The sequence below is a fragment of the Tachyglossus aculeatus genome, chromosome 21 (genome assembly GCF_015852505.1).
Source record: "Tachyglossus aculeatus isolate mTacAcu1 chromosome 21, mTacAcu1.pri, whole genome shotgun sequence".
Taxonomy (NCBI): domain Eukaryota; kingdom Metazoa; phylum Chordata; class Mammalia; order Monotremata; family Tachyglossidae; genus Tachyglossus; species Tachyglossus aculeatus.
This window is the reverse complement of record NC_052086.1, coordinates 57,285,206-57,313,018: the sequence shown is the minus strand read 5'-3', so window position 1 is coordinate 57,313,018 and position 27,813 is coordinate 57,285,206. Positions and strand designations below refer to the sequence as shown.

General features: G+C 47.3%; 1 protein-coding gene and 1 long non-coding RNA gene across 2 annotated transcripts; both read left to right on the top strand.

Moving 5' to 3' along the window:
• The first annotated feature begins 150 nt into the window (after window positions 1–150).
• Window positions 151–4,733, top strand: LOC119942849. Its single transcript, XR_005455403.1, has 3 exons — window positions 151–407; window positions 2,238–2,306; window positions 4,528–4,733. It is a non-coding gene; the product is annotated as an uncharacterized LOC119942849 (long non-coding RNA).
• A 13,856-nt stretch (window positions 4,734–18,589) lies between these two features.
• Window positions 18,590–19,714, top strand: LOC119942900 (urotensin-2 receptor-like). The gene has a single exon (XM_038763941.1). It carries the CDS (start codon window positions 18,590–18,592, stop codon window positions 19,712–19,714), a length of 1,125 nt encoding a protein of 374 aa, XP_038619869.1.
• Window positions 19,715–27,813: the final 8,099 nt, after the last annotated feature.

Sequence of the window (27,813 nt, the reverse complement as noted above, 5' to 3'; positions counted from 1 at the left end):
CGGGACTGTGAGGCTGCATTCAGTTTTCTCTGCCAGCAGCGGATCAGCCTACAGACATCAGGCAATTGTGAAACCAAGGTTCCATATGCTCCATGGCAACAGAAGATCTCTGCTGTCCACATTATGCTTGATTTTGGGTTTGGCATTTGTTAAGCAAGTAATCTGAACTGGAATTTAGTCGCCCGATAATCCTGGATTAACAGCAAAATTAGAGGTCAGAGTTGGATAGCTAGGAAAGAGAAGAGCCAGCATGCGCTGCAGCTCTGAGCATCTGGGAACAGTTGCTAGACAGGAAAGCGTAGCTGGAGAGCTCGGCTGGGAAGGTGCATCCTTTTACAAGTCTTCTGTCTCTAAAACGCAGTTGTACAGAAGATCGAAAGGACTCAAGCTCCGCTGAGAATAGTCAGGTATCTGCCCCTTTAAAAATTGTACATGCAAGATCATCAGTGGATAAGAGGTTTGTAATTGCCTATAAAATAAATCCTTCTCTTCATTCTCAAATGAGGAAACTGATTTCTGGGCTGACAGAGTGAAAATCAATTCCATCCAGTTTTCTTATAATGTGAGAGTTGCAAAAACCTCTTGCAAAACTTAGGAGAATGGAAAAACTTAAGTAAATACCAGAGTTATTACTGTTTGGGACAACTGGCTTTGTAGTATCACCAGTTCTGATGTAGTGCACATGCCCACAAGCCATTCCTTGGCACACTAAGTCCAGACAGGCGGTTGTCACTGAAAGAAATTTCCTTAATTCTCTAACTGAGTCCTTGCCGAAATCCCCATTAAAAGCATGAGTTGTGGCAGAACTGAGAGCTGGATTTTAATCCCAGCTCCACCACTAGCAGGTTGTGTGATTTTGGATGACACAACTGCTCTGGCCCTCATTTTTCTTATCTGTAGACTGGGGATTAAATATCTGCTCTTTCCTCCCTTCCCCTTTAGACTGTAAGTCCCATGGAGGACTGGGAATGTATCTACATCGGAGTTTAGCGCAGGCTTGGCACATAATAAGTGCCTAATAAATGACACAATGATTTTTAATCTTATTCCATATCTAACTTAACAGTGGCCCATTTTAGCTCTCCTTTTAATAGGTACTTGACTGTAAAATGCAAGGCCCTTAGAACCTAAAGGACTGTGTCCAACCTGTTCTGAGTAATAATAATAATGATAATGGTATTTGTTAAGCGCTTACTAAGTGTGAATCACTGTTCTAAGCGTTGGGGGGGGATACAAGGTGATCAGATTGTCCCACGTGGGGCTCACAGTCTTAATCCCCATTTTACAGATGAGGGAACTGAGGTACAGAGAAGTTAAGTGACTTGCCCAAAGTCACCCAGCTGACAAGTGGCGGAGCCGGGATTAGAACCCATGACCTCTGATTCCCAAGCCCGGGCTCTTTCCACTGAACCACACTGCTTCTCTGTAGCGCCCGGTCCAGCGCTACTGCTTACTAGATGCTTACTAGTGTCATTTAATGATGATGGGAATCATTTTATTAAATTATTTACGCTGAGTGCTTTAAAATTATTGTCCATCTGTGTGTGGATATCTTACTGATGCTTTTTCCTGGGCACAAAACAGGGATAATAATTCTCTTCTGAACTCCTCAGGCAGGATGGAACAGCCCATCATTAAATGGAGTCTCCCATCATCTTAGGGTGTCTGAAACACATCGAAAGTGTGATTTTTATTACTATGGCCTCCTGAATGCCACTCTGTTTTCAGCTGGCTTCACCGTCCACTCCCCAAACTGGAAGTCCTGCCAGTTTCCAAGAAGCACTATTTGCTGACGACATCTAAAATAGGGTCACCGTCCCTGAGAAGCAGCGTGGCTTAGTGGAAACATCATCTTTTGATATCCTTTTACACTGTGAGCCCAATGTTGGGTAGGGACTGTCTCTATATGTTGCCAATTTGTACTTCCCAAGCACTTAGTACAGTGCTCTGCACATAGTAAGCGCTCAATAAATACGATTGATGATGATGATGGAAAGAGCATGGGCTTGGGAGACAGGGGTCGTGGGTTCCAATCTTGTCAGCTGTGTGACTTTCTGCGCCTCAGTTACCTCATCTGTAAAAGAGGGATTGAGACTGTGAGCCCCACGTGGGACAACCTGATTATGAGAACAGTGCTGGGCACATAGTGAGTGCTTAACAAATGCCATCATTATTATTGCTAATATTGTTATTATTAGTGTTGCAGCTATTTCCAGTTGTTGCTGTTTCTTTAACAGGACTAAATGGAGGGTCGTTGCCTAGGGAAGCAGTGTGGTCTTGGAGAGTCCAAAGACTTGGCCAAAGAGGTAAGGACTACTGAATTCCGGGCCTAAGGCAGCCCCTGACCCTTTGGGCATCTCTAGCCTGAGTCACTCAGGTGACTTTCTGGGCCGGGTTCAGATGGTCTGGAAATAATAATAATAATAATAATAATAATAATAGAAGCAGCGTGGCTCAGTGGAAAGAGTGTGGGCTTGGGAGTCAGAGGTCATGGGTTCGAATCCCGCCTCCCCCACATGTCTGCTGTGTGACCTTGGGCAAGTCAATTCACTTCTCTGTGCCTCAGTTCCCTCATCTGTAAAATGGGGATTAAGACTGTGAGCTCCACATGGGACAACCTCATCTCCTTGTGTTACCCCCAGCGCTTAGAACAGTGCTTTGCATATAGTAAACGCTTAACAAATACCAACATTATTATTATTATTATTATTATTATTATTAAATGCGGCTGAGATCTGGGGTGCCACCTGCAGGTGAAGACGGGAAACTGCAGGTGATAGAGGAAAACAGGCCCACGGTTTATGCATTCAATCGTGTTTATTAATAATAATAATAATAATGGTATTTGTTAAGCACTTACTATGTGCAAAGCAAGGTGATCAGGTTGTCCCACATGGGGCTCACAGCTTTAATCCCCCTTTAACAGATGAGGTAACTGAGGCACAGAGAAGTTAAGTGACTTGCCCAAAGTCACATCGCTGACAAGCGGCAGAGCCGGGATTAGAACCCATGACCTCTGACTCCCAAGCCCGGGCTCTTTCCACTGAGCCATGCTGCTTCTCTGTTGAGCGCTTACTGTGTGCAGAGCACTGGACTAAGCACTTGGAAAGTACAATTCAGCAACAGATAGAGACAATCCCTGACTACAACGGGCTCACAGTCTAGAAGTTTAGGTCCCGTCCAATCAAGTACATTTCTGTGATGCTTTATTCATTCATTCAATCGTATTTATTGAGTGCCTACTGTGTGCAGAGCACTGGACTAAGTACAATACAGAAATAGAGACAATCCAGAAGGACACGACAGGGTTAAAATCAATGGCAGAACTGCATGGAAAGAGAATCTGTATTGTCCCTGGGGCTACAGAGAAGACCATTTCATGAAGCATAGCTTTAAATGGGGCTACCTGAATGAATCCTAGCAGCTTTTATCTCTCATCCATAGGTGCCAATAAGAATTGTGGTATTTGTTAAGCGCTTACTATGTGCCAGGCACTGTACTAAGAGCTGGGGTGGATACGAGCAAGTCGGGTTGGACACAGTCCTTGTCCCACATGGGGCTCACAGTCTCAATCTCCATTTTACAGATGAGGTACCTGAAGTAAAGAGAAGTGAAGTGACGTAGCCAAGGTCACACAGCAGACAAGTTGCAGAACTGGGATTAGAACCCACAACCTTTTGACTCCCATGCCCATTGTGTATCCACTACACCAGCCTAAAGGGACTACAGGGGCAATGGTCCTTCCCAGCCTTTGAGCCAGATTTCCAGATTTGCTCCTTCTAGGTCTCTGAGAAGACCTGAGAGTTTCCAGTCAGGGCTGCAAAGAAAAGCAATGTGTCCTAGTGGAAAGAATCCAGGCCTGAGAGTCAAAGGACCTGGGTTCTAATCCCAGTTCCACCACTTATCTGCTGTGAGATCTTGGACAGGTCACTCGATGTTCCTGTGCCTCAGTTACCTCATCTGTAAGATGGGAATAAAAGCTGTGACTAGGACTGTGTCTATCCTGATGATCTAATACAGTGCCTGGGACATAACCAGAATTTAACAAATACCTTTTTTTTAAAAAAAGCAAAACACCAGATGGCAACTTTCTGGTATTAGCTCTTTGAAATCTGCCAATCAATCAATAAATCAATGGTATTTATTGAGCCCTTGTTGGGTGCAGCGCATTACTAAGCACTTGGGAGAGTATAATACAATAGAGTTGCCTGCAAATAGGTTACAATCTAGTCAGGGAGACAAGCATTACAATAAATTACACACAGGAGAAGCAGCAGAGTATTAAGATATGTACCTAAGTGCTGTGGGGCTGGGAGTGCTTAAAGTGCTTAAGGGGTACAGGCTTAAGTGCTTAGGTGACACAGAAGGTAAATAGGGTGGGCAAACAGAGAAAGCCTTCCTGGAGGGGATAAACTTTTACCATTTTCCCCTCCTAAAAACCCCACCCAGGGAGATTACGAGCCTGGGCCAAACTGTGACCCGGGTCGGCTAACTTTTCAGTTTCTCTGTGTTCCCTTATTTCCAAAGGGCTTTTGGAGAGAGAGTGGAAACTTCTCCGTGCGACAGCTAGCGCTACAGTCAACTCCTTTGCGCAGGACTTGGGACTGTGGCTCATCCTGCACTCCCAACAGAAGACATCGTTGTCGTCTACGTTGTCGTCGCTGTCATCATCATCATCATCATGAGCGTATACAGTACAGTACCTCAAAGTTTTAACCAGAAGGTGGGGCTCTGGGCTGAAGTAAAAACAATATTCATTCGTTCAGTCATATTTATTGAGCGCTTACTGTGTGCAGACCACTTTTCCTTTCCTCTGAAGTCTTGTGCCTGGCGATTTGGTGTCAGTTGTTTTCCCTTGTGCTCTGTTCCCCTTGAGGGGATAAAGTAAAAGCAAGGGAAGCCAAGAAAATGCCAAGAAAGTTTTAAGACTATTGGGATGTCTCTTTCAGAGCAATTAGAGTTCCTCTTAGATTGTGAACCCCAAGAAGGACCAGGGACCGTGTCTTATTCCTACCTGTGTATTCTCTCCCAGCGCTTAGTACAGTGCTTGACTCATAGTAAATGCTTAACAAATACCATAATTATAATTATAGTACAGTGCTTTAACACAGTAAGCCTTTAAAAATACTAAAGAAGCCTGCACCTTGTTGTTTTGGCAAATTAGCATGAACAATACCTGGGTCAGCAATTTGGGGAAGAGGTTCTTTGGAGAGATTCAAAAGTAATCAGAAAAGTAATTCAGAGCTTGATACGTAATTTGCAGGCTGCTAAGAAAGTACAAAGAGGGCTGCAGCCTGAACTTTTTGAACTGTGGTTAACTTGGGGGACTACTGCACCTGTGATTGCCCCTGCTTGGGGCTGGGGAAGAAGGGCAGTGGGGATGAGGAAAGGGTCAGAGAACATGGCATTGGGTCTGGCTTAAATTAATTTCTGGGAATGAACAGCATTCAGCGCTTAGAAAAATGCTTGACACAAAAGTGTTTACAAGGAGGAGAAAGGTAAGGAGAAGGAGAGAAGGAGGAGAAGGAGGAGGAGAAGAAGAAGAAAACAGAAGACGAAGATGTAGAAGAAAAAAGGAGGAGGAAGAAGAGGAGGAAGAAGATGAAGAAGGAGGAATTTTGCTTGATTGGAAGGGCTTGGTGCTGATAAAGGGGGTATCTCTGTGGTATCAGGGTTCTGCCTTCCAAATTATTTCATGCCAGTGCACCCTGGTATTTAGGGGGTAGCAAGATGTTTCAATAAAGATAGAACCATGGTAAACAGGGATTTTTACATGTGGTCCCTTTGGAAACTGTTACCCTCTGAAGAGGAGAGCCATGTAAGGGGATGGAATCATATTGCTCTCCCTTCTCCCAGGGATCGTCTCGGGCTTGTTGTCTGGAAGTGAATCCTGGGGAAACTGAGGTACAGAGAGGGACAAGTGACTTGTCACATCATTAGTCCATTATATAAGTCATCCAACTAGTCCAGAGTTTTATCTAGTTGTCATTGCCACATTCTGCAGACTTTGGATTATGCAAAAATAACTTGCCATTGCTTATACATGAGTGAAAAAGTAAACTCATTAATGTGTGACAGGAGGTGAGAAGTTCCCATTTGAGCAGATGGAAATTAAATTGTTCTAATTAAATTGGGAACTAGGTATCAAGAGAGCAGCAAATGAAGAAATTCATCCTTTTTTTTCCTCCCTTGTCTCCCAGCCAGTACAGGCCTGTGGCCAAGGGGCTGGGCTTACCAAAGTGACACATATTTTTGATCTTTCAGATGTCTTGTTATTGAATTCCCAATCCTCTGGAAATAGACCTGTTCAGCAAGGGAGTAGGGTCAGAACATGACATCAATCAATCAATCAGTCAGTACATTTATTGACCCCTGCTGCTGGTCAGAGGAAAGCGCTTAGTACAGTGCTTGGCACATAGTAAGCGCTTAACAAATACCATTATTATTATGAAAGAGCACTGCTCTGGGAATTGGAAGGACTGGATTCTAGTCACAGTCCTTCCTGTAGTTGGCTAATGTGGGCGAAGGCTACTCATGCACTTCACATTGTGCTGTACCCCTGCCTACCAGCTTATTCACTGCATTCATTCATTCAGTCATACTTATTGAGTGCCGACTGTGTGCAGAGCATTGTATTAAGTGCTTGGGAGAGTATACTACAAAAGAATTAGCAGACATGTCCCCTGCCTATAATAAGCTTACAATAATTGGGAAAGGGCTCTCAGAGGAGGTAGGATTTCAGAATGGCCTTGGAGAAAATAATGGGTTTGAAAGGAGGGAACTCGCAGGCCCAGGGAAGGGCATGAGCAAAGGATTAGAAGTACGAAGGTCACCAACGAGGCACGGTGAGAACGTGAGTGTGGGAGGAATGAAGAGTAAGAACTATGCTCTAGTGGGAGAAGAGGGTGGCTAAGGAGGAGGGAGAGAGCTGATGGAGTGCTTTAAAGCCAACGATCAAGATTTTCAACTTGATGAAGAGTGGACTTGATAGCCCTCAGAGGAGTGGAGAGCCTCCATGGGATCAGAGGGACCCTGAGCCTTTGAACAGGTCAAAGGGCACGCTGGGAGTAACGTCCTGGGGTATGTGTGTCAGTTGAGCTGAGAGGGGGTTGCCATCTTTTGAGAACTGGATGAACAGTCTGTGATGCCTGCAGCTCCCTGATCAGGAGTCCCTAATGGACAGCTATTTATTTTACTTGCACATGTTTACTGTTCTATTTATTTTATTTTGTTAGTGTTTTGTTGTCTGTCTCCCCCTTCGAGACTGTGAGCCCGCTGTTGGGTAGGGACTGTCTCTATATGTTGCCAACTTGTACTTCCCAAGCGCTTAGTACAGTGCCCCGCACACAGTAAGCGCTCAATAAATATGATTGAATGAATGAATGAATAGCAAATAAACCCCATACTGACCCCTATCTATATGATTACCTGCTGAATTTGAGCCTTAAAAATGGTTGCTGGTTGGGCAGTCCTTCAGTGACATGTTAGAGAATTTATGAAATGGACTCTACCGTCAATATGGCTGTCTCAATTCAGGTGGGAGTTCTGAAGGGCAAGAGTTTGTCCAGGAGACACTAGCAATCTCCTGGAGGAAGTAGTATCTTAACCTGGGCCTGTCTCCGACCCCATCCCTTCACACCTTATAGAGACCCACGTGGCCACTCTTCTTCCCTCCTTGACCATCATCTTTAACTGCTTACTCTGATAACGCCTTCTCCTCTGCTTTCAAACACATTCATGTCTTCCCTCTCCTAAAGACACCTTCCCTTGACCCCACGGCACCATCCTGCTTTCTCCCAGTCTTCCTCTTACCATTTCTTTCCAAACTCCCACCTTAACTACTGCTTCAGTTTCCTTGCTGGCCTCCCTGCCTCCTGTTCTTCATCTCTCCAGTCCATACTTTCTTCACTCGGCTACCCAGATCATTTTTCTAAAAGAATGTTCAGCACTATGTTTTCCCACTCTTCAAGAACCTCCAGGGTTGCCCATCCACCACCTCATCAGAGAAACTCCTTACCGCTGATTTTAAAGCACTCAATCACCTGGAAAGTAGTCAATTGGCTTGCCTCCTCCTACCTTACTTACCTCGCTGATTTCCCACTACTACCCAGCACGTGCACTCTGCTCTTCTAATGCCAACCTACTCACTGTATTTGTCTCCTCTTTCTCACTGTCCCCTTGCCCATATCCTGCCTCTGGCCTGGAATTCCCTCCCCCTTCATAGCTGAAGGATCATCAATCACCCCACCTTCAAAGCCTTATTAAAAGCACATCTCCTCCTGGAGCCTTCCCCGAAGAAGCCTTCATATCCCATATCCCTCTCCCTTCCTCATCACCCTTGTATTTGGATTTATGCTTTTTATTCACCCCACCCTCAGCCCCACAGCACTTAAAGACCAGATTGGTCATTTATTTTAATGCCTGTCTCTCCCTCCAGACTATAAGCTCCTGGTGGGCAGGGAATGTCATCTGCTCACTCTCTGATGACTCCTTCTCTCCTGCTTTCAAACAGATCCATGTCTCCCCTCTCCTAAAAACACCTTACATCGTTATATTGTACGTTCCCAAGCGCTTAGTAGAGTACTCTGCACATAGTAAGCACTCAATAAGTATGATTGATTGATTGACTGATGGATTTCTGTGATCCCAAATGCCATCTTTAAGTGCCTTGGTAACCAAAGTTTCTGATCAAATCTGTCAGGTCCTGTGCTCAATTTAAGAAATTTTAAAATGCCACTGAGAAATAGATCCCCCAAAGACCCTGACTCATACTGATTGAATGCCTGCTGTGCGCAGGGCACTGCGATAAGCCCTGGGAGAGTACCACAGAGTTAGGGATAATATTCATTCATTCATTCAATTGTATTTATTGAGTGCTTAATGATAATGATTTTTTTAAGCACTTTCTATATGTCAAGCATTGTTCTAAGTGCTGGGGTAGATACAAGCTAATCAAGTTGGATACGGTCCCTGTCCTACATGGGGGCTCATAGTTTTAATCATCATTTTACAGATGAGAGAACTGAGGCACAGAGATATTAAGTGACTTGCCCAGAGTCACTCAGCAGACAAGTGGTGGAGCCAGGATTAGAACCCAGGTCCTTCTGACTCCCAGGCTTGTGCTCTGCCCCCTAGGCCACACTGCTTCCCTAAGGGATGTTAGATGGTATGTATCTAGCCATACAGTTGGGTGTCAAAGAGGACAACCTTCATACACTCCCTCCAAAGATTCCACTGCCACTTAAAAAGAAAGAGAAGTAGTATGGCCTAGTGGAAAAAGCAGGGAGTCTGGAGGTCAGAGGATCTGGGTTCTTACCCCAGCTCTGCCAATTGCTTGATGTGTGACCTTAGTGAGCCTTGATAGCTTTGCTAATGCCTCAGTTTCTCCATCTGTCAGGGAACATGAACTATTTGCCTCCCCTGAGTCTATTGTTTTACTTTGTGTCTCTGTGTCTTTTAAGCTGTCTTAGTGTTTTGTTTCATCTTTCCTTATGTGTCTATTACCAGCACCCCTTTCCCACTTATATTTTTAGATTGTGGTCCCCTGAGGGCCAGGTACCATGTGTAATTCCTACCTATGCATTCTTTCTCAGTGCTTAGTACTGTGCTCTGCACATAGTAAGTGCTTAATAAATATTACTACCCCTATTACTACTTCTTGAGAAGCAGCGTGGCTCAGTGGAAGGAGCACGGGCTTTGGAGTCAGAGGTCATGGGTTCGAATTCCGCCACATGTCTGCTGTGTGACCTTGGGCAAGTCACTTAATTTCTCTGAGCCTCAGTTACCTCACATGTAAAATGGGGATTGACTGTGAGCCCCACGTGGGACAACTTGATCACCTTGTATCCCCCCCCAGCACTTAGAACAGTGCTCTGCACATAGTAAGCGCTTAACAAATGCCATCATCATTATTATTATTATTATTCCACCACATGGCACTCCTTGAGAGAAAAGGAAACTTAGCAAAAAACTCAGGGCTTAGTGATGATAGTGAAGGTGGTAGGGATGGTAGTGGTGGTGGTGGAATATAATGGTGATATTGGCAGGGATGATAATGGCACCTGCTAAAATTCGTACCCTCCCTTTTCATAAATAGCAGAAAACAACAGTGAGAAACAGCATCGCCCAGTGCATAGAGCACGGGTTTCTAATCCTCGCTCTGCCACTTGTCCGCCGTGTGACTCTGGGCAAGTCACTTTACTTCTCTGGACCTCAGTTACCTCATCTGTAAAAAGAGGATTAAGACTATGAGCCCCGCTTGGGACTTGGACCGTGACCAACCTGATTAACTTGTATCTACTCCAGCGCTTAAAACAGTGCTTAACAAATACATTTAAAGAAAAAAAGAAAAGAAAGGACTTCATGCCCCTTAGACCCTCATCACACTGTGTGAGAAGCACATTCTTCTTGAAATGTCAGAAGTATTATTAGTACCAAGGCTGAGCTTAAAATAGAAAAATCCTACCTCATGCCTTGCTATCCCCAGGAATTCAAAAGCACTCAGGCAACATCACAATTTACCCAGAAGGCCAAGACACTTCTTAATCCAGCTGGTTTCGGAACTTCAGTTCTTCCCTGTCTCCAATTAGAACCACTCAGATGGTCCATGCAGTAGCTGATGAGTCAAACTTAAAATCCCTCTAGACTGTAAGCTCTTTATGGGCAGGTCTGCTCCTTCTGTTGTATGGTTTAGAGGAAAGAGCATGGGTTTGGGAGTCAGTATAGTAGTATACTGCACTTAGTATACTGCTCTGCACACAGTAAGCGCTCAATAAATATGATTAGAGAAGCAGCGTGGCTCAGTGGAAAAGAGCCCGGGCTTTGGGGTCAGAGGTCATGGGTTCAAATCCCAGCTCCACCAATTGTCAGCTGTGTGACTTTGGGCAAGTCACTTCACTTCTCTGGGCCTCAGTTCCCTCATCTGTAAAATGGGGATTAAGACTGTGAGCCCCTCATGGGACAACCTGATCACCTTGTAACCTCCCCAGTGCTTAGAACAGTGCTTTGCCCATAGTAAGCGCTTAATAAATGCCACCATTATTATTATGAGTGAATGAATGAACAAGTACCATTATTATTATTATTACTCTCCCAAGCACTTAGTACAGTGCTCTGCACATAGTAACTGCTCAATAAAAATGATTGATTGATTGAACTAGGGAGCAACAGGTCCTGGGAGGGGCTCTCCATTTTAGAGCCAGAGAGGCCGAGGCTCACAGAGGTGGGGATGTTTCCAAGGTCACCCGGAGAGGCAGGGTTTGGACCCAGCAGTCCTGGTTCCTAGGATTTGGCTTAGATTACCTTCGGTCTGAATCACTCAAAGCATTACAGGAAGTCTCTGCCTTACGTGGACACATAATTTGTCCCCTGGTCCAGCAAAGCGGAGGAAGAATAAACCTTAAGCAAAGCAAGATCACAGTGTGCTATAGAGAGCAGGAAGAGGTCCATGGATTTCTTTTTATTCCCAGCCTCATTAATATTCTGCCATTCCCTAGTCTTTATCTTTATGCCCTGTTCAACAGCCTTCCCTAGACGGCCATTGGTTATTTCACAGTGAGAGGTGTAGAGCCTGAAAGAGGGGTGACTGAGGAGGATGTGGAATTTCTTTTCCTGGAGATCTTTCAAAACGAAACAGTGAAATCTAGGTGGTTGTTGAGGGTTGTACCCAGAAGCAGAGGATAGGTCAGATAACCTCACAAGTTTCCCTCCAAGAGCTGATCTTAGATGATCCTACAGCTTTCCTTTCAGATGTAGGGGAATGGAAAAGGTGACCTCATAAGACCTTTCCGAGGCAAGGGGATAGAACAGATGACCTCTTAAGATCTCTTCTCTGCTTCCATTTGGAAAAACCAAGCTCTTAAAGGTAAATCTTTCAGAGAATTGACTCTACAGCACGGATTAATCCATTGCTGCCTAAAAGTCAGCTTAATCCCCAGGGAGTCTCTGACTTCAGGCAATAAAGATTTTGGTTCAGGATGCTACTGGGGGGAAGCTCAGGTGCTTGAAGAAAACAAAACAAGAGCTGCCAGGAGACTCCCTCCTGCACGAACTTCTGGGGCTCAGAGGGAACAACAGGGCAAAGAAGCCGTGGTCTTAGCAAGATGCCTCCAGGGCTCAAGATCTGCCTCCCCAACCTGATTCATCCCTCTGGACCCCAGGGACACTACAGAGGCCACTCCCTCTATTTCCCTTCCACAGCCCTTTCCTTCACTGAAACACCGTCACCGGAAGAGTACTGTTCTTCTGAAATCTGTATTGTCTCCGAGGAGTTGTCTCCTCTAGTCTGTAAGCTTGATGTGGGCAGGGAACATACCTACCAACTCTTGTCCTGTAATCGCCCAAGCGCTCTGCACACAGTGAGCACTCAATAAACACCTTTGATTGATCAACTGGGTTAAAAGATGTAAAGCAACGTCACCTCTCCGTACCCACGGAGGGGCAAGGATCGTAATAGTTGCAGATTTACCTCATCTTGAAGGGCTCAGGCATCTGAGAGTGACGGAGCCTTCCATTCCGGCCTAGACGGACGCAGTAGAAGACGGGCAGAAACTGCAAATGGTTCGCTTTGGACGGCGGCAGTTATGAGGTGGTGGTGGTGAAGGGCAGAGCTCTAGGACTAGAGAGCTGGAGCTACCTTGGCTGTTGCCGTGCCACATTGGGTTAAGGCGAGTCAGGTGAGGAGGTGCCTCTGACTGTTTCTCAGGTGAACAGGCAGCTGTGTCTTGTAAAGCCCAGAACCAGGAGAGTTCCATATTCTACCTGGTGTAAATCCATTTTGGAAACGAGCAGAGACTGTAAGTTCTTCAGGAGAGGGAGTGTGTCTTTTACTTATTATTATCACTACTATTGTATTTGTTAATTCAATCAATGGTATTTATTGGGCACTTCCTGTTCTAGACTGTGAGCTCGTTGTGAGCAGGGAATGTGTCAGTTTGTTGTTACATTGTACTCTCCCAAGCGCTTAGTGCAGTGCTTTGCATGCAGTGAGCGCTCAATAAATACGATTGAAAGAATGAATACAACAGAGTTGGTAGTCACGTTCCCTGTCCACGCTTCTATGTCTCACCTACTGTTCTAAGCATTGGGTTAGATAACAAGTTGATCAGGTTGGAAACAGTCCCTGTCCCACATGGAGCTCACAGTCTAAGTAGGAAGGAGAACAGGCATTGAACACCCATTTTTACAGATGAGGAAACTGAGGCAGAGAGAAGTTAAATGTTTTGCCCAAGGCCTCACAGCAGACAAGTGGTGGAGCCGGGATTAGAACCCAGGTTCTGTTACTCCCAAGCCTGTGCTCTTTCCACTAGGCCTCTCTGTTCCCCTGTTGTACTTTCCTAAGTACTTAGTACAGTGATCTGCACACGGTAGGAGCTCAATAAACGTTACTGAAATAATAATAATTATAATTATGGTATTTGTTAGGCACTTAATATGTGCCAGGCACCGTTCTAAGCGCTGGGGTAGATACAAGGTAATCAGGTTAGACACAGGCCCTGTCCCCATATGGCTCACAGTCTTAATCCCCATTTTACAGATGAGGGAACTGAGGCACAGAGAAGTGAAGTGACTTGCCCAAGGTCACACAACAGACAAGTGGTGGAGCCAGGATTAGAACCCATGACCTTCTGACTCTCAGGCCTGTGCTCTATCACCTAGGCCATGCTGCTTCTCTAAAAATCGGCTAGAAGCGTCTATCCACCCCCACTGAGGTTTTACCGGCCTGCCCTTCCCCAAGGGGGTTCACTGGTGCAAAACAAATAAAATCACATTTTTTGACCCAGCCAGGTTGCCACGGTGACTAGCCTCAAAAGGGATTGTCAAGGGCTTTCGTTAAGGCTGGGGGCTGGAAGTGGGAGGACCCTACTCCTGTCACATGTCATCATCATCAACTGTCATATATTTAGGGTCTGTCTCCCCCATTAGATGGTAAACTCCATGAGGACGGGAATCACGCCTACTATTATACTCTCCCAAGTACTTGCTACACTGCTCTGCTTACGGTAGGTATGATTGATTGATTGATGGATGGATTGATTGATTCATCCCTATACTCACAGCATTTATTGAGCACCTATTGTGGACAGAGTGCTTGGGAACATTTAAAGGTTACACGGGACACAATCCCTGCCCTCAAGAAGCCTGCAATCAGAGATTAAAAATTGCGATCAGAGATTCTCAAACTCCAAAACCTTCCTTCCTTCTAGCACCATCAAACAGTTGAATCACAACCCAGAAGTTTTCTTGTAGTAGGAGACTCTCCCCAGGTTGGCTTTGGTCAGTGAAGGGTGGAGAGTACTTAGTACCTGTATATGTGTATATATGTTTGTACGTATTTATTACTCTTATTTGTACATATTTATTCTATTTATTTTGTTAATATGTTTTGTTTTGTTGTCTGTCTCCCCCTTCTAGACTGTGAGCCCGCTGTTGGGTAGGGACCATCTCTATATGTTGCCAACTTGTATTTCCCAAGCGCTCAGTACAGTGTTCTGCACACAGTAAGCGCTCAATAAATACGATTGAATGACTGAATGAGAGAACATCTCTCTGTGGTGGCCAGGGGCCAGAGAACGATGGGGTGTGGCCAGAGTCCAGAGAGTTAGTGGGACGTGGCCAGGGCCTAAATAATAATAACGATTGTGATATTTGTTAAGTGCTTAATATGTGCCAGGCACTGTACTAAATGCTGGGGTGGGTATGAGCAAATTGGGTTGGACGCAATCCCTGTCCCACATGGGGCTCACAGTCTCAATCCACCAGATGAGGGAACTGAGGGCCCTGAGAAGTGAAGTGACCTGCCCAAAGCCACACAGCAGACAAATGGTGGGGCTGAGATTAGAACTAGGGCTTAGAACAGTGCTTTGCACATAGCAAGCGCTTAATAAATGCCATTATTATTATTATTATTATTATTATTATCATTATTATTATTATTATTCTGACTTCCAAGCCCTCACTCTATCGGAGAGTGGTGGAGCGTGGCCAGGGAGAGGTGGGAGTGGACTGGTCCATGTCTGCTGCATCCAGGTCCATTTTCAGGAGCAATTTATATGCTCTGGTTGGACGTTCATGCCATGGGACGGATGTGTCATCTTCAATCAAGAAAAAATCCTTGAATGTTTCCAGGCGGGTTCACCCACAGAACTATTGTTACAGAAAAGTCATGAGCAGAGAGCAAGGTGAGGGAGCTGAGAATTCTTGAGTATCAAAAACTCCTCCTCCCCATAGTTACAGCCTTGAGAGGACGTTCTCTGCTGAGCTTTTGAATAGCTACCACTTGAGGATTCTCTTCGTTCCTCACAAGGGGCTTTGGTCGATGTGCTGGAGAGACCTGCCCATTTGAGAGGAGCATCAGAGTCTAAGAGCAAGGAAGCAGGATGGAAATTGATGTAATGGAAATTGGGTCCTTGCTTCAGTTCTGCCCTTGCCTCACTGGGCAATGTGACCAAAAAATCCTTTATTCTCCCCGGATCTCAGTTTTCCTGTCTACAAGCAGGAGAAGCAGCGTGGCTCAGTGGAAAGAGCCCGGGCTTGGGAGTCAGAGGTCATGGGTTCTAATCCCTGCTTCGCCACTTGTCAACTGTGTGACTTTGGGCAAGTCACTTCAATTCTCTGTGCCTCGGTTACCTCATCTGTAAAAGGGGTATTAAGACTGTGAGCCCCATATGGGGCAACCTGATTACCTTGTATATCCCCCAGCGCTTTGAACAGTGCTTGGCACATAGTAAGCGCTACGTTATGATATTACTATTGTTATAGCACATATATATGCTATATATATTTATAGAATATATAAGAGAATATATAGAATATATGTATATTCTATCTGTATAGAATATATATTCTGTATAGAATATAAAGAATATACAGAAGCATATACATATATATATGTATATATATATATATATATATATATGATATACAATATAACAAGAGTTGGTGGACACATTCTCTGTCCACAATGAGCTTACCATGGGTACGGAGTGCCAACTCTGGGCAGAATACTATAGAAGTGGTTGGGAGAGTTCATTAGACCATCCCTAGGCAGGGTCCAAGGGCTGAATCTTGGGCATGGGAATGGGCATGAGCCCTCTTGGTGCTCTTCGCCAGACTTGGCTACACCTCCGCCGCTGGCAATGGGTGCAAAGTACCTTGAGATCGCTAAGACAAGGGTGCCCCGGACCCTCCGTACCTCACCCTGAGGGGTGCGTGGAGCTCCAGAGCCACGGCACGAGCACAGGACAGGGCGGCCTGCTTGGCCTAGCTGAGCCCCTGCCCAGTCCTCCTCGGCAACATTGCCCCCCGCCAGCCTCCTTCCTTTCTTCTTTTCCCAACCCCCTCTCCTTTCTCAGGGCTCTAGGAGTGGGAACCCCTTTTCCCTTTCTTCTTCTTCCACTGCTTCCAGGCCCCACCTCAGGATCCATCCACGAGTGAGCCCGGTGGCCATCCTGAATCACCCCCGTCGGGCAGAACAAGGACCAGGATGACCAAGGGCTCCTCTCGCCCCCACCAACCCAGGTTGGGAAGCAGAGGTGACCAAGGACTGGATCCATCTGGCCTGCACCCCCAGCCCGTTTTTATTTTCTTTCCATTTGAACTCCTGGCTGTCCAGCCTCGGGAGGAGTAATAATAATAATAATAATAATAATAACATTTGTTAAGCGCTTACTATGTGCAAAGCACTGTTCTAAGTGCTGGGGAGGATACAAGGTGATCAGGTTGTCCCATGTGAGGCTCACAGTCTTAATCCCCATTTTACAGATGAGGTAACTGAGGCACAGAGAAGGAAAGTGACTTGCCCAAGGTTACACAGCTGACAATTGGCGGAGCAGGGATTAGAACCCATGACCTCTGACTTCCAAGCCCGGGCTCTTTCCATTGAGCCCCGGGGTAGGAAGCAGGCAGAGGCTCCTGTCTGCCAAGCTGGCCCCGGTGACTCAAAATAATAATAATAATAATAATGATAGTATTTATTAAGAGATTACTTTTAGACTGTGAGCCCACTGCTGGGTAGGGACTGTCTCTATATGTTACCAACTTGTACTTCCCAAGCGCTTAGTACAGTGCTCTGCACACAGTAAGCGCTCAATAAATACGATTGATGATTATTACTATCTGCCAAAAACTGTTCTAAGCGCCGGGGTAGATACAAGGTAATCAGGTTGTCTCAAATGGGGCTCACAGTCTTAATCTCCATTTTAAAGATTAGGGGACTGAGGCACAGAGAAGTGAAGTGACTTGCCCAAGGTCACGCAGCAGTCCTCATCTGTAAAGTGCGCAAGGGGGAGTTGAGAGCAGAGCCGGGAGAGGACAGTGTGGGGAAATCAGCATGGCTGATTTCCATGGGGAAACAGGGGAAGCAGCATGGCTCAGTGGAAAGAGCCCGGGCTTTGGAGTCAGAGGTCATGGGTTCAAATCCCGGCTCCGCCACTAGTCAGCTGTGTGGCTTTGGGCAAGTCGCTTCACTTCTCTGGGCCTCAGTTCCCTCATCTGGAAAATGGAGATTAAAACTGTGAGCCCCCCGTGGGACAACCTGATCACCTTGTAACCTCCCCAGCGCTTAGAACAGTGCTTTGCAGGTAGTAAGCGCTTAATAAATGCCATTATTATTATTACTAAATCAGGGGCGGCGGGGAGGAGGTATGAGTGGAAAGAGAGAATGTAGCCTGACGTTCTGTCTCTCTCAGGGTCTCAGGGTCTGTTCCCTCCGGTTGCTTTGTTTTGTTGTCTGTCTCCCCCTTCTAGACTGTGAGCCTGTTGCGGGCAGGGACGATCTCCATCTGTTGCTGAATTGTACTTTCCAAGAGCTTAGCATAGTGCCCTGCACACAGTAAGCGCTCAATAAGTACGATTGAATGAATGACGGAACGAATGAATGGAAGTAGAGGAGCTTCGCCGTGGCTTCCCCGGGAGAGGCGGGGGGCGGGAGCGGGAAAGGACTGGCTTTAATCTTCCAGCCATTTGCGGGCGTTTTCGGGTGCCCCCTCCCCTCGGGGACCGAGGCTCCCCCTCCCCGGGCTCAGCGGCTTCCCAAGGGGGACGGGGGAGACTCCTCTACTTGCGCTCTCCTCCCCCCACGGACGGGCGACGGGACCCCCGGCTTGCACCCCCCTCGGCTTCGCCACGGGGGACCCCCGGAACCCCCTCAACACCCCGTCTCTTTGGGGGAGCAAGCCCGGACACGACCCCCTCTTCCAGCCTTCCGGATCCCGGCGGACCCCCCCAGAGCCTCGGAGCTGCCCCCCACACCCGTCCCAGGACGGCTTCCAACACGATGCCAAGGTGAGAGTCCAAGTCCTTTCCTCCCCGTTCTCCATTCCGCTCCCCAGCTAATGGTAGCACTGTTTAAGCGCTTTCCTCTGTGCCAAGCAATGTACTGAGCACCGGGGTAGAGACAGGGCACAGAGCCCGTCAGCAGGCCAGCCGTGCCCCTCGGAAAGGGGGAGTCCAAAGGGGCCCGTGGAGGAGTGTCAGGGCCATTGGAAAGGGACCTTTTGCCCATCGCCCAGCGTGCCCCCCAGGGTGGCACAGCAGCTGGACGTTGAGGAGCCGCAGGGAGCGTCCAGAGGGAGGCCACCGGGGCCGCACCATGGAGCCCACCCCAGGAGGAGCCACCCTGCCCCGGCCCCCGGCCAACTCCACCGCCCAGGCCAACCTCACGTCGGACGCCCCGAGCGAGTCCGGGGACATCCTGGTCACCTCCTTCCTGGGCTGCGTCCTGGCCGCGATGTGCGTGGTGGGCACGGCGGGCAACGTCTACACGCTGGTGGTCACCAACGCCTCCTTCAAGCTGGCAGGCTCCATGTCCATCTACATCGTCAACCTGGCCCTGGCCGACCTCCTGTACCTGGCCACCATCCCCTTCGTGGTCTCCACATATTTTCTGAAGGACTGGTATTTCGGGGACCTGGGCTGCCGCATCCTCTTCAGCCTGGACCTCCTCACTATGCACGCCAGTATCTTCATCCTCACGGCCATGAGCACCGAGAGGTACCTGGCCGTGGCGAAGCCCCTGGACAGCGTCGGCCGGTCCGGGACCTACCGGCGCGTGGTCACCTGCTCCGTGTGGCTGGTGTCCCTCCTCCTGGCCCTGCCGACCGCGGTCCTCATCGACCTCCGCACGAGCCACCGAGACGGGGTGACCAAGCGCATGTGCCACCCCACCTGGCAGCTGGAAGCCTACAAGGTGTACCTCACCGTCCTCTTCCACACCTGCATCCTGGCCCCGGGCCTCGTCATCTGCTACCTGTACATCAGGCTGGCCAGGACCTACTGGCGATCCCAGACCTCCGCCTTCCTCCCGGCCGAGAGGGGCAAGAGGTGCCCCCGGCAGAAGGTTCTGTACATGATCTTCACCATCATCCTGACGTACTGGGCTTGCTTTCTCCCCTTCTGGCTCTGGCAGCTGCTCAGTATATACTATCAAGTGCCTGGGAACGGCAACAGCAGCAGCACCACCGTCGTCTACGTTAATTTCCTGGTCACCTGCCTGGCCTACGGCAATAGCTGCATCAACCCCTTCCTGTACACCCTGCTCTCCAAGAACTACAAGGAGTACCTGCAGCGGCATCAGAGGAGGGACACCCAGCCGTCCAAGGGGAGGGTGCGGAAGGTCCCGTCCGGGAGGTCGGTGTTGTCCGGAAGCCCCGGCTACACCGAGACCGTCGCTGTTGTGCAGCTCGAGGGGCTCGGTGCCCGCGCCAGCCCTCTGTGAAAGGTGAGCGAAGCGAGGGGAGGCAGAGCTATAGGTGCACATCTGTACCGGCATATCTACACGTGCACACACACACAATGCATCTGGACCAAGCCATAGAAAAGATTGTAACCGAGGAAGTTGGAGGTTAGACTGAAACAGAGAGGGTGTTTTTTTTTAACTGGGTGGAAAGGTTATTCACCTCTAAAGAGGGCAGAACCAGGAGAGAGGGACTCAGATCGCAGCATGAGGGTTTGGTTAGACCCAAGGAAGAACTTCCTGACAGAACGAGTGATTCAACACTGCAGCAGGTTACTAAGGAAGGTGGGGGAATCTCTCTGCCTGAGAGAACTGAGGTGAGAGTTAATCATCCAACTAGGCTGTTTTGGGTACACTCCTACATGGAGGCAGGGGATGGACGGGATGAGCTTTAGGACCATCTCTTGGATTCTTAATGTGTAAAATTTTGCTTGATTTTTCTCTATCTGTTTTTCTCCCAGGGGAGGTTAACTGGGTCATTTTTGTTTAATAGGTAGTCTGATACCTGGGTGGGCTAAATTTCTTGTGCATTTCGGCAAAGCTGCCCACCCCACTACACGTAGTCCTAGGCTCGCTGCTCTGCGTACATATCTTCGTAAGTGTACGGCTCTCTATTCCACATACGTATCTTCATACATATACGCATTTTATTCCTCTATTACTGGCACCACTGTCATTCTGTTCTCCTCCTGGATATAGCTGGCTAATGTGGGCGGGAAAGACCACAGCCGCTACTAAGCCAGCTACCCTGGCAACCGCCTGTTGGCCCGTGGCATTTCAGCCCAGTGTCGGCACTCTGCTGGGGCCACTTTGGCCCCAAATGGGTTCTATGCATCAATCGGTGCAACTTACTGTGTGCAGAGCACTGTACCAAGTGCTTGGGGGCGTACAATGTGACAGAGTTGGTAGACACACCTTACCTGCCCACGACAAGCTTACAGTCTAGTAGGCATATACATAAAATTCTTGCAAGCACTTGGCAATGGGCTGCACCCCTACAACCTACTTCCCTGTGGCTCCCGCTACCTCAGCGGCAACACAGATGGCAGGGACGAGAGAGCACGGGTGGCATCTAGCGAACTACTAGCACACGCATCACCTCCTTTGATCAGGTCCTGGGCCCTGAAGTCTTCATGACTCGGATGGGTCTCGCCCGTTCGACCTCGACGGGAACCTCCATCATCAACCTCCATCTTTTTCATCAACATCATCCTTGTCATCACTGGCGAGGACTGGCTCTCTCAGCAGTAGGCCATTTGGACTGTGGGTTACAGTGCTTGGCACACAGTAAGCGCTTAATGAATGACATCATTATTATTATCTGATGGTTCAGGCTTCGGGACCTTTGGGTAGGTGATACACCTGCCTTAAAGAGCCAGTAGGTCTCAGCCCTTCAACAAAGACTATTTTGGCCTTTGACAGACAGTGGGAGGAGGCAGAAGATTGGTCATTGTACTGCTCCCTGGCATCTCCCCCAGGAGTTGGCTAAGGGCAGGGTCAAAAAGGAGAAAATCACATGAGACCTTTGAATTCCTTGTTAGTTCCTCCTGCTAAGCTTGGTTTTAGGGTGGTAATTAGGAAGAGGTAACTACGTGCCCAACACTAGGCTAAGTAATGGGTTGAATACAAAGATGATGCTGTCTCAATAAGGATTCACAGCCTAACAGGGAAGGAGAGCAGGTAGCTTATCTCCATTTTACAGGTGATGAAATTGAGGCACAGAATGGTTGAGTGACTTGCCCAGGGTCCCACAGCAGGGCAATGGCAAAGTTGGGATTAGAACTCAGGTGTCCTGATTCCCAGTCCCTTGCTCTTTCGATGCCAAGCTGAGCTGCCTATTGTTTTGCTAGGGGAGGAGGTTGAACCCGCTGGTTTATTGTTGGCAGAGTTCAACCATCCATGCTGCCCCTCTCCCTCCTTCCCTCCCCACCTTCCATTCCTTAGGATTGTCAAGGTTCGGCTGTATAATTAGTAGGAGGGGGAGGAAGGTCCCAAAATGGCCCACTGAGCCATGGGACACAATGTTTGACTTGGACTGATAGTAAGATCAGGGATCTGGTGAAGGTCCATGGAGAGGGGATGAAGAAGGGGAGCGAAATCTCCCCAGCCCCTCTGTGACCTCTGTCTGCTTCCTGTCAGATTCTCCTTTCTGCTGCTTCCTCGCCCTGTTCCTTTTGGGGGTGGGGGGTGGGAGGAGGCCGCAATGTAGGAAGAGCCTGGTTGCCAGCATCATTTATCCTCTCCCAAACCCTGTTAATGAAAGATGGGGGAAGGGGTGTCTGGGCTGAGATTTTCTTCCAGGAAGAGTTGATTAGGAGCCGAGATAGAAGTAGGCAGGGTTGGCGACGGTAGGGCTGACGGGTTGGTTGGATGGCTCGAGAACGGGGGAGTGGGAAAGTGGAAAAAGAGGGACCCTTCTCTTGGATGGCTCGAGAACAGGGGGAGTGGGAAAGTGGAAGAAGAGGGACCCTGTTCTTCTAAGATGATGTCACCCGCAGAAGAGTTGACATATGGCTTGAGGGATGTGTTTGGACTTCCTGGGGCCCAGCTCTGCACCAGAGCTCCAAGAAGGCTTCAAACTTGGCAGCCCTAGAATAATAATAATAATGGTACTCGTTAAGCACTTACTACTTGCCAAGTACCATTCTAAGTCCTGGGGTTTATACAAATTAGTCAGGTTGGACACTGTCCCTGTCCCACATCAGTCAATCAATCAATCAATCAATTGTATTTATTGAGCGCTTACTGTGTGCAGAGCACTGTACTAAGCGCTTGGGAAGTACAACTCAATCCCCATTTTACAGATGAGGTAACAGGCACAGAGAAGTTAAGTGACTTTCCCAAGGTCACACAGCAGACAAATGGCAGAGCCAGGATCCTGGAGGCTCTCCAGTTTCCAACGAAATCTAGTGCCCAGAAGCTGATGTCTCTGACTCAGGATGGTCTGAGATAGTTAGATAGTTGGCTGGCTCCCAAGAAGCCATGCACAGGACAAACCTACCAGCAAGTAAAAGACTCCCCAAAACACCTTAAGCTCTGCTGGTCCAGGGCCAAGATCATCCCTCTAGGCCTCAGGCATCACTCTGGGGGTCTGGGCAGATGACACAGATAACAATAATAATGGCATTAATTAATTAATTAATTAATCTAATAATTTAATAATTTATTTATTTTATTAATTTATTAATTTATTAATAATGGCATTTATTTGTCCCCCCTGCATCCCCCATCTTACCTCCTTCCCTTCCCCACAGCACCTGTATATATGTATATATGTTTGTACATATTTATTACTCTATTTATTTATTTTACTTGTACATATCTATCCTATTTATTTTATTTTGTTAGTATGTTTGGTTTTGTTCTCTGTCTCCCCCTTTTAGACTGTGAGCCCACTGTTGGGTAGGGACTGTCTCTATATGTTGCCAATTTGTACTTCCCAAGCGCTTAGTACAGTGCTCTGCACATAGTAAGCGCTCAATAAATACGATTGATGATGATTTATTAAGCGCTTACTATGTGAAAAGCACTGTTCTAAGCACTGGGGGGGTACAAGGTAATCAGGTTGTCCCACGAGGGGACTCACAGGGTTCATACCCACTTTACCGATGAGGGAGCTGAGGCCCAGAGAAGTGAAGTGACTTGGTCAAAGTCACACAGCTGACAATTGGCGGAGCATGGATTTGAACCCATGACCTCTGACTCCAAAGCGCAGATGGGCTCAGCGGGAATCGCATTGAGCTTCTGGGAGCCCTTTGGGCCATCTGTGTCCCTGCCACAAGGACAAAAGGAGGGGATTTTGCCCCCATAGTTTTCTGAGCTGGATTCCCTTCCTGGCTCATCCCAGGTCTCTGACAAAACCTAAGAATTTCCAAACCAGGAATGAAAATGCCTATTTGCTTTTTGAAGTCTGGCCCCTCACAGTCCTGATTCCCACTCTAAAATCACTGCCCCCCTTTCTCACAACTCCTACTTAGTTCGTGAGCCCCATGTGGGACAGGAAGTCTGTCTCACCTCATGATCTTGTATCTACCCCAGCGCCTGGCATACAAGAAGTGCTTAACGAGTACTACTACTACTAGTAATAATAATGATAATTTTAAAAAGTTATTTCACCTCTATCCTCGAATGAAAAGTTGGCCCACCTGCTTTGGGCCAATAAACATTCTCCAATAGGTTCTAAGAAACTTTTCTCTCCCGCTTTCCACAAACTCAGTCTGAGCTCTGATTCAAGAGTCCTTGACGACCTGGCTAAGATCTCGGGAAACTCTAAATGTGCCCGCCCGCTGTTCGCTTCTGCTGGAGGGGAGCTAGATCAGTGAGAGCAGTGGGTGGGAAGGGATGGAAGAGAAAAATCCGTAAATGCCAGATTTTAGAGGAACAATAATGAATGTCTCCTTGAAAAATTAGCAAAGAATAAACTGCCTATTGGGTGCGTGCCAATTGTATGGAAATCATGAGAAAAGAATCCTGTAGTCCTTCTATTTCATACACCTACAGTAATCCTAAAGAAAATCCTAGATCATAAGCTCCTCGAGGGCAGGGATCCTGTGTCTTACTCCTGCCATATGTTCTCAGGCACCTAGTACAGTTTTTTTGTGCCCAGTAGGTGCCCAGTGAATCCTGACGATGATAACAATGATGAGGTAACAGGACAAACTAATTCTAGCTGTTTTATGAAGAGGAGGGCATCCTTGGGAACAACATCCCTTTAAGGAAAGGGGGAAAAGGACTCCCAGGCTCCTCTATGCTAACCCTGACCTCTCTACTTGTCTGCCATCTTATATTACCTTATCTTATTTAAGCGCTTAGTACAGTGCGCTGCACACAGTAAGCGCTCAATAAATATGATTGATGAAATACGATTGATGATTACCTCCTGCCTCCAGGACATCTCTACAGGGATGTCCCACTGGCATCTCAAGCACATCAGGTCCAAACCCGAACATCTCATCTTCCAGAGGAAACAACCTGGCCTAGTGGAAAGATGACGGGCCCGGGAGTCAGAAGATCTGGGTTCTAGTCCCAGCTCCGCCAACTGCCTGCTGTGTGACCTCAGGCAAGTCACTTAATTTCCCTGCGCCTGTTTCCTCATGTGTAGAATAGGGATTCAAATCCTGTTCTCCTTCCCACTTAGACTGTGAGCCCCATGTGGGAAGGGACTGTGTTCGACCTGATTATCGAGTATCAATCCCAGTGCTTGGCACATAGGAAGTGCTTAACAAATACCATCATTATTATCCCCCCGCAAATTCTCTTTTCCTAACTTTTCCATCACAGTTGACAACACCACCCCCCTCCCTGTCTCTCAAGCCTTTAACCTTGGCATTATCTATGATTCTTTCAACACCCACATTCAGTCTGTCACCAGATTCTGCCCGTTCTTCTTCCACATCCAAACTACCACCGTGCTGGTCTAGGCAGTCGTCATATCCCAGCTTTACTACTGCATCAGTCTCTTCACTGACCTCCCTGCCTCCAGTCTCTCCTATCCTTACTTCACTCCGCTTGCTGGATCATTTTTCTAAAACACTGTACTCCCACATGCCTCCCCACTCCTAATAAACCTCTAATGGTTACCTGTTCCTCTCTGCATCAAGCAGAAATTCCTGACTATTGGTTTTAAAGCACTCGATCAGCTCTCCCCCCACTTCTACTCTCTTCTCTCACTTTGCCCCAGCTCACACCCCTCATTCTTCTCAAGGTCATCTACACGGCTATTAGTAGAGTGCCTGGCACAAAGTAAATGCTTAACAGATACCATTATTATTATTACTTACTCTACTTGGTCTCATTTCTTCCATCCCCGACCTCTTGCTGTCGCCCAGCCTCCCATCTGGAGCTCCCTTCCCTTCCCGTACCTAAGTCACTTAGCTTCTCTGTGCCTCAGTTACCTCATCTGTAAAATGGGGATTAAGACTGTGAGCCCCACGTAGGACAACCTGCTTACCTTGTATCTACCCCAGCGCTTAGAACAGTGCTTGGCACATAGTAAGCACTTAACAAATACCATTATTGTTATTATTATTGTCAATTATTATACCTGTCAGGACACAGTTCTCTCCATTATTAAAGCTCTTCTCAGACCACTTTTCCAGGAGGCTATCCCCGATTAAATTCTAATATCTCCCCACCTCAAACCCTGCAACTGCCACTTTGGCCCTTCTGCCCCAACTAAGCACTTAAATTACCACAGCTCCCTGTCTCTCTCTCTCTCTCTCTCACACACACAAACACACACACATTCACACACACATCTTACATACCCTCATACTTCTCCTATTAGAATTTATGTGGTTTATTACAGTCCCCTGTATATTGTATATTGTATTGTAATGCTGTATTGTAGTCTCTCAAGCACTTGGTAACATGCTCTTCACACAGTAGGTCCTCGATAAATTCTATTAGTCTTTTAAACTGTGAGCCCACTGTTGGGTAGGGACTGTCTCTATATGTTGCCAACTTGTACTTCCCAAATGCTTAGTACAGTGCTCGGCACACAGTAAGCGCTCAATAAATACGACTGATTGATTGATTGATTAATTGATCGATTAGTTTTGGGGTTTAGTAGTATCACAAGGGATGAATTCGATTTTGGGGTGGGAGTAGGGGTGGGTTCTAGTTTCTCCAGATTGTCAGCTGTGTGACTTTGGGCAAGTCACTTAACTTCTCTAGGCCCCAGTTACCACACCTGTAAAATGGGGGTGAAGACTGTGAGCCTCCCGTGGGACAACCTGATCACCTTGTAACCTCCCCAGCGCTTAGAACAGTGCCTGGCACAGAGTAGGCGCTTAATAACTGCTATTATTCCCGGTCCGGTCCTGATTGACTCCCCCCACTCCCGGGAAAAAGGCCCTTGTTATCACCAAGTTACATTAACGACAACCTCATTCGCACCTACTCAGCCCTCCTGTCCTGCCATCGATTCCCGGCCCACGTCCTCCCCCGGGCCCGGAATGCCCTCCCTCTGCCCATCCACCAAGCTCGCTCTTCTTCCTCCCTTCAAGCCCCTACTGAGCGCTCACCTCCTCCAGGAGGCCTTCCCAGACTGAGCCCCTTGCATCCTCTCCCCCTCGTAACCCTCTCCATCCCCCGCATATTACCTCCTTCCCTTCCCCACAGCACCTGTATATATGTTTGTACATATTTATTACTCTATTTTACTTGTACCTATCCTATTTATTTTATTTTGTTAGTATGTTTGGTTTTGTTCTCTGTCTCCCCCTTCTAGACTGTGAGCCCACTGTTGGGTAGGGACTGTTTCTATATGTTGCCAGCTTGTACTTCCCAAGCGCTTAGTACAGTGCTCTGCACACAGTAAGCGCTCAATAAATATGATTGATTGATTGATATTATTATTATTATTATTATTATTATTATTATTATTATTATGGGATCCCGGGCCCAGTCTGTTTCAGTCTGGCAGAAGGGGGCTGGATGCTGCCACCTGCTGGAGGAGACGAGTCACTGCCTTGGGAAGCAGGACGCAGGGAAGGAGGAATTTTCTTTCCCAACCCGGGGAATCACAGGGCAGGGGGTGGCGGGGGAAGTTAAGAGACAGCTGCAGAGCCATTCATTCATTCATTCATTCATTCATTCATTCATTCATTCATTCAATCGTATTATATTGAGCGCTTACCGTGTGCAGTGCACTGCACTAAGCACTTGGGAAGTCCAAGTTGGCAACATCTAGAGACGGTCCCTTCCCAACAACGGCCTCCCAGTCTAGAAGGGGGAGACAGACAACAAAACCAAACACATGTAGACAGGTGTCAGAGTCGTCAGAACAAACAGAAATAAAGCTAGATGCACATCATTAACAAAATAAATAGAATAGTAAATACGTACAAGTAAAATAGAGTAATAAATCTGTACAAATATATATATATACAAGTGCCGTGGAGAGATTTATTGAGCGCTTCCTGGGTGCAGAGCACTGGACTAAGCGCTTGGGAAGTCGGTGCTCACCACGTGCTTGTAGGCCGTGGGAGGAGCCTTCACCAAAGCCACCCCTTCTAGGACTATTCTGGACTTTAGCTTTTTTTAAAAAAATGGTATTTAATAATAATAATAACGATAAC

Coding starts and splice junctions, on each gene's coding strand:
- LOC119942900 (XM_038763941.1), top strand. CDS start 18,590: ATGGAGCCCACCCCAGGAGGAGCCACCCTGCCCCGGCCCCCGGCCAAC.